The sequence below is a fragment of the Elephantulus edwardii genome, unplaced genomic scaffold (genome assembly GCF_000299155.1).
Source record: "Elephantulus edwardii isolate Elephantulus edwardi_28Jun2011 unplaced genomic scaffold, EleEdw1.0 scaffold00046, whole genome shotgun sequence".
NCBI lineage: Eukaryota > Metazoa > Chordata > Mammalia > Macroscelidea > Macroscelididae > Elephantulus > Elephantulus edwardii.
Genome location: NW_006399796.1, coordinates 7404698 through 7415537, shown reverse-complemented (window position 1 = coordinate 7415537; position 10840 = coordinate 7404698). Strand labels below are relative to the sequence as shown.

Below are 10840 nucleotides of genomic sequence, written 5' to 3'. Positions count from 1 at the left end.
GAGCACGTCCAGGGCAGCATCTGTTAACTGAAATATATCAATTGGTATACCATCTATTCCTGGAGCTTTATTTTTGGCCATGTCCTTCAAAGCAGCCTGAACTTCTTCTTTCATCACCATAGGCTCTTACTCATATGTTGTTTCATGAATATGTATAAAAAAGAAAATTATGGAAAAAAGAGTGTTAGAGAGTATGCTGCAACTGAACTCTGAGTTCTAGAAGAGACTCAATATAAACACACACTGTTATGACTACCCCTTATCTGACCTCTGCATTTTCCCCCACTGTTTTCCTTACTCAGTCCCTTTTTACCTATATAAGGTTCCTCTTTATTCACTCATTTCTCTCTCTACTTTTTATCTTTTTCAAAAGTCTCACACTCAGTGGATACATGCTCTTCTAAGAGTATCCAAGCTTCCATATCTACTGCAAAGCATCTTGTGCCAAAAAAATCATTCTCATTAATTGGCGTGTTGAATACTGAGAGAACTGATTGCCTCTTTCCATAAATGATTAATATTTTACATATTAAAAACAAAAGTAACTAAAATCCCAAACAGAATTAGTGATAAAAAATAGTTTTCTTTGGTTTTCAGTCACTTACTAGTGGGGGAAGTTCAAGATGACCAAATATTTGAGAATATTTTAAATGGAGAAATGTAGTTCTCAGGTTTTATTCAATTATCTTTCCACCATGAAAAGTAATGTTAGTCATTTCCACAGACCCTGGTAGTCATTAAAAGTGGTTTTTTATCATTCCCATTAAAACTTGGTGTCTCAAATCAGACCACGGTCACTTTGCCAACAACAACAGGGAAACTTTCAGATACTTCCAATCTATCAACTTTCTTTTCCAAAGAGCGGGTCCATGTGAGTAGACTCCACAGAGTTTTCTGCTGTTATGTCTGGGTTTTGTTTTTATTAGTATCTTGTCTTTTACGTTTAGGGAGCTCTGGGAGCGTAGTCTGTAGAGAGTTGTGCTGCTAACCCAAACGGGGCTCTTTTCTGGCAGTCAGAGTCTACCAGCTCCTCTATGGGATAAAGGTGAGACATTTTCTCCCTTGCAACTTAGTCTCCCCAAATCCCTACAAAAGATCAGTGATGAATCAGTTCTGACTCGACAGCACTGAGTTTCTGAATTTTACGTCTAGTTTTCCTCCTGTCTTCTGTCACGTCCTGAGTTCTATCTTCCTTCGTTCTCACTGCCCAGTTTTTTGTTTCAGATACAATTTACCTTGCACTCAGTTAGTTCTAAGTCAATACCTGTTAGATAAATGAGCGTATTATGTGAATCTGTGGTAAATAACACACTGAAGGCAAAAAAGTACTGCATTCCTAAAGGCCGGCTTCTTAGAGGTTGGCCTATAAACATCACATTCTGAGCCAAATGACTCTCTGAGGGAACAGAATTTTCTTTGACCACAGCCTTCAGTCACATGTTATGAAACGCCACAGATTATTTTTTGTCATTCTCGAGTATAGAAATTGTCTCATTATTATATTTATAATAATTATAATCTAATTTCATAACTGAAAATTTAGACCAACTCCAAATATAATTTAATTTTCAACACAAATAAAGCATTGAAAATGTGTTTCCTCTCCTCACACGCTCCCTTCTCTTCTACCTGTTACTCTTTGTCTTTGTTTGTCATTGAAAATTTTCAGAGTTTACCAGGTAAAAGGTCTAGCCGGATTTTTTTTTTAAGCAGTTTATAAAAATAATTGTATAAAAGTATATTGTTATTGTTGTTGATTGTCTTTGTTTTTTTTTTTTTTAAGCCGGATTTTACATTCATTAACATGTGTCTCAAAATCGTGTGTACTCGCAGTAAGTTATCACACTATGCACTGTTTTTAGGCCACCCTACGTCTTGCTGTGAGCTTTGTGCAGCTCTGCACTTGGCTGAGGGCTGGGATGACTACTCTTTCACCTGCTGAAGTTCTCTCTGAGAACTCCTCCTCAAGTGCCCCTTGTGTGATCTGGGTAGGGGAAGAACATCCCTCCACTCTTCTATGACTCTGTTCTCAACCTTCTTACATAGTTATGCACATAAAAAATGAAAATACTTGTAAGACATGTTGGGGAGCTTGAGGCTATCATAATAAGTGACCAATCAAACCTTGCCTAGTCACCCACGCTCTGAAGGGCATCAGAATCGAAGGCCTTCTGTAACTACTTCTGGACCTCTTTTGGCATGCATGCATTTTGAAAAGTTCTACCCTATGATAGTAAAACAAAGAAAATTCACAACATTCGCCCTCTAGCCCACTACTTCCTACTCTCAAAAATTCATCTAAGACATTTCTGAAAAATTTTATTCTTCAACTACTTAGTCAAAGTCATTACTGCCAAGTCAGAATCAACTCACAGGTGACCCTCCAGTGAGCTTTCAGAGGCTGTAAATCATGCAAGAGGAGAATACCTATCTTTCTCCTGAGGGGAACTAGTGGCATCGAACAACCAGAGAGGTGTCTTTCAGTAACCAGGGCAAATTTCGACAGATTACAATGCTAGAGCTCCCAGTGCTAACTAGCACTCACTACACCTTCCATCTACCTGGAGAGGGAGGGTACACGCATAATGTAGGAAATGGTTTTTCCACTTGATAGACAGTGATGTGGGTTGTCACTCTCTCGAGAATATGGAGGTATTGCCTTAACATTAGGACATTAAAATAATGCTGAGAAATGGAAAGTTTCTGCTAATACCCTATGACACAGAAAAATAGAAAGGTTTAGGGCAGTTTATTCCTACGTTTGTGTGGGTTTTGAATGAATATTAATACATTTACTCAACCTTCTCATTATCCAACATTTCACATTTACAATAAACTTTAAAAATCTACTTATTGTCATATTTGTGAACTAACCTGGCTTTTCTCCCTGTACCTGGCTCCTGGCCTTCAGAGACACTCATGCCTGTCCAGCTTAGAGCTGACGTAACTTGCTCTATAGAAAGCTGCTTGGTGGCCTCAAGCTCACTGCCTGTGCCACTGCTGCAGCTTTTTGCTAGGGGTGACTAAGGTGGATTCTGAGTCCTCACAAGAAGGACCTGTGGGTGGTTGGTAGGTTAGAGGGGCTCACAAGACAGAGGAGGGAAGGTTGCTGCTTCTGCTCCCTTCTACTCAAGGAGCCTTGGGGAAACCAAGTCCTGGAGCAGAAAGGGAACTGGAGATAAGTCAGGGCCTGGGGGCTGCAGCAGAAGCTCCCTATGCTCTCCTCCTCTATGGCCCAAGTGACTCTGTGAAGCAGCCCTGAGTCTCTAGGCTCTTGGCCTCAATTTCTAAGCCCTCTGAGACCAAAAGTCTATTATTCTTTTCCATGAGGTCCTCCCTGGCTTGTAGGCTGGCAGTGGTGAATGAGGCTATGGTGAGGGGCAGTTGTCAAAGGCATAAGCATGGGCAGCAACTTACATCAACTATCCTGACCAGTGGCCCTATTGATTGCCTACATCCCAGAACTGCAAATTACCTCCAGCCTGTCACTGGAGCTCAGGTCTACTCAATGATGTCACCACCTCTGACATCAGAGCTTTGAGGTTGAGACTACAGCAATGCTGAAGGTCCAGCTACGGGTCCAGGCTCCAAGGTGGCCTCCATGTACCCCTTCTCCTCAAATAATATCTGTTTTGAATAAATGACCTGTTTTTGAGATCTAACTGTGTCAGAAAGTCAAGAGTGGTTACAGATCAATACAAATTCATTATTGTCTGTTATAATTTGACCTATCACATGGCTGGTTATTCTAAGAAGTGTGTATCTTCCTGGTGCCACTGTTTACCCTTAAAGACTTCTGGCTGAATGCTGAACAACGGGGCGAGAGCTGTTGCAAAGATGACTGGGGTCATAGTCTGGGAGTTCTGAATATATACTTATTATAAATTGTCTACGACTCTATGGCACTTAACAACAATAACAACATAGTGAGAGCTCGGTTGGCCTAGTGGACAGAAAGTGATACTACCAAACCAAAGGTGGGTGATTTTAATCTGCAGCCCTCAGGCCTGGTGTTAATTGTTTTTGGTCAAACATTGTTCTAATATTTTCATAGCACCGGTCTGTCCACTTGCTGTACAGAGGTAACTCATGGTTGCTGTGATGCTGAACACTGTGACACTGATGTGTCAAATGTATTAATGGTTACCCCTGGTGAACAGTGCTTGGTGGAGCTCCCCAATTAAAACAAGCTTAGAAGCAGAAGTGACATCACTTCCTAAGTAGTTTGCCTCTGGAAACCCTATGAACTTGGAGAAATGATGAAAGTTATACAAGTGTTCAGGTCTTTCATTCATAGGGTCACTATGAGTCATCTATGACTTTGACGGCACTTAATAACAACAACATACAAAAATATTCATTGAATACAATGCTCTTCAGTGTCAAAACAGAATATTTTTTTCTTTCTTTCCCATTAAAAATTATATAATACATCCATTTCCCTGAGCATAGCAGCCTGACCCTCATACCTGAATGCACCCCAGATAGCCATGCTGTGAAGCTATGTGCACGGCACTGTTGCCATCTTGGTCCACTTCATCCAAAGAGATGCCCTGTTCTTGCATAAACTGCAGAAGCCACAGAAGAATCTTTTCCTATAAATACAAAGATTGTAGAATTAGAGGAACATCACAAAGGGACATCAAGTACAAAGACAAAGGAAAAGAAAACTCTCCTTTTTTGAAGCTTAGATATAACCTAGCTTATCATAAGCCCCGAAATATGTTGCTGCTCTGTTGCTTCAGAGTTGGAAGGGACTAAGACTTCCTCAGTGTTAAAGTGCTTTCATCTCTATGGAAGCAGACTGCTGTAATGTTCTCCTGTGTCGGAGGAGTCGGTGGGTTCAAGACAATGACCTTTCACTTAATAGCAGAATGAATGCTTGACCACTGTGCCACCAAGACTTTTTTCCAGTTTATTGTTATCAAAAGGAAATACTCATTTAGTATGAATTTAAAATCCATGAACCTTTGGCTAAAATTAATGATAAGGGAGTGCTCATAGGATTTTAAAAGTAGGACATTACCAGGATTAAAAAGACATGCTGCTTATTCTCTCTCACTCTCTCATTGTTGTTGAGTTACAACCAATGAATATCCAACCTTCAAATGGATTTTCAGAGGCTATAAGCCATGCAAGACGAGACTGCCCATCTTTCTTCCTCAAAGCAGTGGATTTGAACTGCTTGCCTTTGAACCCACAGCTCCTTAACTACCAGGCCACCAGAGGGGAAAACGGATTCACTGGATATCTGAGGATCACCTCAAAAGTCACAAAGCCTGAGAGATCCAAAGTTGGAAGTAGAGTCCAGAGCTTAAAATAACATTGCAAAACAGTATTTTTGCTACTGTGTGATACTGCCTTCAGGTCTCAAGAACAAAAATTTTACTTTCAAAGTTATAATCCTTCACTCATGTCCTTTAAGTACTCTGATTAAGAGGTTTAAGAAAAGAAATATTTTAAACTGCCAAGAATAAACTCACAGAAATAAAGTCAGGACACTCCTGATCATTCTGCCCAAATGGTGGTTGTTTAAAGGCAAAGCTTTCTTCTAAGTTAAGGAAAGTGAGGGAAGCCAAAAATCTGAGCTCAAACTTTTCAAAAGAAAAGACACAGAGCCACCAGCATATTTTGTCATAATCTGTTTGCCTTTTACCCACTGTGTCCTCTGTGGTATTTTCATGTTGTGCTTGGCTTTGAAAGAAAGCAGGGGGATGGGATTTCACTGTTTTAAAATAGAATAATTAAATATAAAGTTAAAAAAATACAAGAGTGGTAAAAACAACAGCATGAAGTTTAGTAGGTGGAATGTGACATTTAAAAAGATAATCATGTGTTTGAAATATCCTTGAACCTCTTCATACTCTTTAAAAAGACTCCCCCTCACTGCAAGTTACTTACTTGGAGTGGTCATGAACTTTTAGACTTTTCTGGATTAAATTTGCCTTCACCTTCTGAACATGCCAACTAATCTGCTAAAAGAATGTTGGATAAAAACAGCCAACTCCTTTAATGTTTCCCTTTGTATGTTGGGGAATAGGGCACTATTTATAAAGGTCTCTGAGACATTAGGGGCAGACTGAACACTTACACCACACATTTTCCAAATGAATAAGCACGAGCAAGAACGCTAAAGATCAAGTAGAGAAAACTGTAACCAATGCCTACAACCTACCAAGAATGTACCCAGGGATTTCAGAGTGAGGCTTAGCTATAAAGGCTGACAGACCTCTGCAAAAGTGAAACCTTCAAAAGTCCCTGGTAGATGAGAAGGACAATCTGGAGGCCAGGTATAGGAGTCAGAAGTAGGATAATGATACACTTAACTTACTTCTTCAGAAGTAAACCTGAAAGTTGGAGATTTTATTTGTATCTGAGAAAGAGATGTTTATCACATATGCATCAGGTAGAAGTGCTTTCTCTAATTTTCCTAATTTGTTTTTAGGTACAGTCTAGTACAACTTAAAGCAGTCCTATAAACAACAGATCTCAACCCTGACCTATCCTGTGCTATCCTCATCTCTGACATACCTGAGCCCATTGCTGCAGTCACTATATCAATCCATTGGTTGAGTCTTCCTCTTTTGCTAACCCTCAATCTTTGCAAGTTTGATGTACCTTTCCAAGGAGTATCCTCTCCTAGTAACATGTCCAAAGTATGTAAGACAAAGTTTTGTCATCTTTGCCTACAAAAAACTGGACTACTTTAATTTAAAGACAGATGATTGCACCATATATCAAGACATGATCAACCCATATGAAGTCAAGGAGATAATATGGAAATTACAAGAGAGTATACAACGTGGAGAACAAATGCTCTTCAATAGGTCAGTATCACATTCATGGGGACCTGATTTGTCTCCTGATAGTAAATCATGTAATCTCAAAATTGTAGAATTTAGTAAATGTCAGTGCATAAACTCAATTATCTTTTTTTAAACAAATCAGGAAAATATACACAAAATAAAACTCAAAGGAGTCTAACAAATATTTCAAAATGTTTTCTACAAACCTAGTTCAGATACAGTTACTTGTTGTTCAGATACAGATACTTGTTGTTATTAGGTTTCATAGGGTTGAATACGACTCCTACTGACCCTGTGAAAAACAGATGCGATCCCTGCCCTTCGCCATCCTCACAATCTCTGACACATTCAAGCTCAGTGCTGCAGTCACTGTGCCAATTCACCTGGTTAAGGGTCCTCCTCTTCTTTGCCAAGGCTTCACCTTTCCAAGTGTGAGTATCTCTCTCTAAGTAACAGCCTCTTCTAGCAGCATGACCAAAGTATGTGAGACAAAGCGTTAACATTTTTGCCTCTCAGGAGCACGCTGGCTGCTCCTTCTCTAAGACATACCTGTTAATTTTTACAGCTTGAGTGGCATCCACTTCCTAAACATCATGCCTCCAGAAGCTCTATGAACTTGGATACATGTCAATAGTTTTAAAGGGGCTTAAGGTCTTTTGTTCATAGGGTTGCTATGAGTCGTGCTGGACTCGAAGGCAATCCAACAACAACAATGGGACATTAAGTACTCTTCTCCCAACACCATGGCTCAAAGGAATCAATTTGTCTTCTGACATCCTTATTCATTGTCCAGCTCTCAGATGCATAGCAAGTGACTGAAAAGACCATGGCCCAAATCAGTTCTGGGCACCGTAGTTCTCAAACCGACATCAAACTGAATCCCAGAACTAATATAGTAAATATGTTTAATGTACATGTACATTAAATACCCTTTCCTGAAATTTATAGTGTTTTGATCTTTTAATAATGATGCTGAAGAAAACAGAGTAAGTATTTTTATCCCTATAGACATCTGGGGGAGAATCTAGGGAATCTGAATTTTGCAGAGATTTGACGAGCTGAGTACAATGAATTAGTGTGATGTAAGAATTATTTTGGATCCTGATGGTTTTTCAAGTCAGTTTCAGGTTATGTTGTTATAATAACTTGCATTAAACTCTTACAGTGACATGAAAATTCTCATCCTTACATGAAAGATCATCCCATATCTAACACAGACTGAAACATTACATGGAAACAAAAATCACTAAATGATCACCTATCTACCTGGTCCCTTAAGCACTGGCATGTGAGACTTCTATGATGGATACAGAGATGGCTAGCGATCCCAATTTTGTAGGAATATACATATTGAGCAATGAAGTCAGGCTGGAGACTAAGGTGTGTCTGATCCAGGCTATAGGCTTCACAATTGTGTGCTATGCATTGGAGAGCTAGACAGTGATTAGGGATGACAGAAAGGGAATTAATGTCTTTGGGCTGTGGTGCTGGAAAAGAGTTGAATATACCATGAACTGCTGGGAGAACAAACAGGTTTGTCCAGGAAAGGGTGAAGCAAGGCTGCTCCTTGGAGGCAAGGATTCTGAAGCTTCATCTGACATACTTTGGGCATGTTGCAAGGAGGGACCGGTCCTTGGAGGGGGACATCATGTTTGGAGGAGTGGATGGATGGCACAGGAGAGGAAGACTCTCAATCAGATGGATCAATTCAGTGATTGGGGTACTGGGAGGCGGTGTGTCAGCAACAATGAGGTTGGCACAGGATAGAGCAGGGTTTAGGGCTCTTATACATAGGATCACTATGAGTCGTAAGCGACTTGACAGCACATGACAACAACAATGACAACAGTCTCAGAAAAAATGTGCTTTCTTCTCAGACTTTGAATAACATGTCAGAAGAAATCTATAACCTATGATTTTAATAGTGACTTATTTGTCAAATATTTGGCAAAAAGTATAGAACAAATATAATTGTTTTCATCAACTAAAAATAGCCCCTTATTAATGTATAAATATATTACTTAAGGAATGATGTATGCTTCTCCTCTGATTTCTATAGCTCTGTGTGTGCATTACATGCATGTGTGTATGAGATGTTACAGGAAGGATGTTAGTTCACGTCTTCATTTCCCCCTCAGAACTGTTTTCAGAGAACATTCAATGCAGCCATGTAGGAGGAGAGGCCCATTTGTGAGATTTGTGCTTTACAGAATCCCTAACTTACAGTTTACCCATTCTCACATACATCCATCTTTCTACAAACTTTCATCTACTGACTGAAAACTTCCCTTCATACTAGTTTTCTCTTATATGGATTTTCTATTCTTTTGGCAGTCTGTTTGCTTATTTATTTTTTATTGTTACTTGAGTGAAAATTTATAAAGCATACTGGTTTGAAAGCTTGTTGTAATGTATTTTATGTATTCCTAATGGCAATATGATTTGTTTAAAATGCAATTAATATATATACATGATAAGATTTCCTGGACAAAGTCTAATAATAAATGTAGATTAATAATGACAAGTTTATTGCTGGCAGCAATAAAAGCTGGATAGTTTGTGGTACAGTCATAAATTCTGAAAAAATTAGCTTTGCCTGTAATCATAACTGATCAAATACAAAATGCCATGCAACCAGTTATTAGATTTTGCCCCAGCTTTTGAGATGTTAAAAAGTAGGGTGGAAAAAAACCCCTTCCAAACCAGCTGACAGTAAGGTTAACATGTAGAACTCAGAAATGTTAAAATGTAGAGGGGGGGCATGTACATCTAAAAATTTAATAAACATAGTCAAATTCTCAAAAACTTCTTGCCATCAAGTCAGAAGCCATTCACTGCTAACTCTCCGTTTGGTTTTCAGAGACTTTAAGTTACTGGGGGGGGGGGAGACAGCCCATTTTTCTCCCAAGAAGTGGCTGGTGGAGTCTAATGGCCAGCGAGGCACCACTTCCAGGTTAGCAGTGAAACTTCCTATGCACTCGGCCACCAGAGCTTTCTCTTACACTTTTATTTATGGTAGATATTTTTTTTAAAGTAAATAATATTGGCAACAATAAAAATTACAACAGAAAACATCTATCTGTCTAAGCCCAGCTGCTTTCAAGTTGATTTGTACTAACAGTGACCCCGAGGGTATGTGAGCTGAACTGTGCTTCACAGGGTTTTCAATGGATAATAGATTTTCAAATCACTAGACCTTTCTTCTGAGGTGTCTTTGGGCAGATTTGAAAACCCAACCTTTCGATTCGCAGTCAAAGGCTTAACCACTTGCACAATCCAGAGTGCTGAGCATTTGCCCAGGGTCTACAATAGGTAATGCAATAGGCTCTGCTTCATGTGGCTTTTTTCATTTAGTTCTCAGAACCACCTGCTCAGTCCTCAAGATGCTTAACTCCTTAAAAGGCATCACAGGGTTGTGCAATTTGATGACTGGTGGGAGGTGTAGGTAAAGCAAATGAGAAAGATTCACTAGGGACTTGAAAAGACAGGGTAACAATGAGCCTAGTTCAGTGATGATTATTTTTATAAAACATAATGCATAATGATTGTATGAAACACAAGGTGAATGAAGAATAGTGTGAAAGTACATGATGTTAGTCTGGAGACTAAGGTCCGCCTGATACAGGCCATGGTCTTTGCAATCACTTGTTATGCATCAGAGAGCTGGAAAATGACTAGGATGACAGAAGGAGAGTTGATGCCTTTGAGCTTTGGTGCTGGAGAAGAGTATTGAATATACCATGGACTACTAGTAGAGCAAACAAGTTCATCCTGAAGAGGGTAAAGACAGGCTGCTCCTTGGAGGCTAGGATTCTGAATCTCTGTCTGACATACTTTGGGCATGTTGCAAGGCAGTATCAGTCCTTGTAGAGGGATGTCATGCTTGGGAGGGTGGAGGGATAGCGCAGGAGAGGAAGACTCTCTATAAGATGGATTGATTCAGTCACAGGGGTAATAAGAATGTGTGTCAGACAATAAGATTGGCAAGGGATAGAGCAGGGTTTAGGGCTCATTCCTCTTTGTACAGCCCAGCG

At 39.6% G+C, this 10840-nt stretch overlaps 1 protein-coding gene across 1 annotated transcript in view; it reads right to left on the bottom strand.

Moving 5' to 3' along the window:
* SNCAIP (synuclein, alpha interacting protein) overlaps positions 1–10840 on the bottom strand; it is a 139657-nt gene that overhangs the window by 43277 nt on the left and 85540 nt on the right. Inside the window, exon 6 of the mRNA XM_006885995.1 lies at positions 4470–4595. Within this exon, the coding sequence (XP_006886057.1) occupies positions 4470–4595 (126 nt within the window). The remainder of the gene's footprint in view (positions 1–4469; positions 4596–10840) is intronic.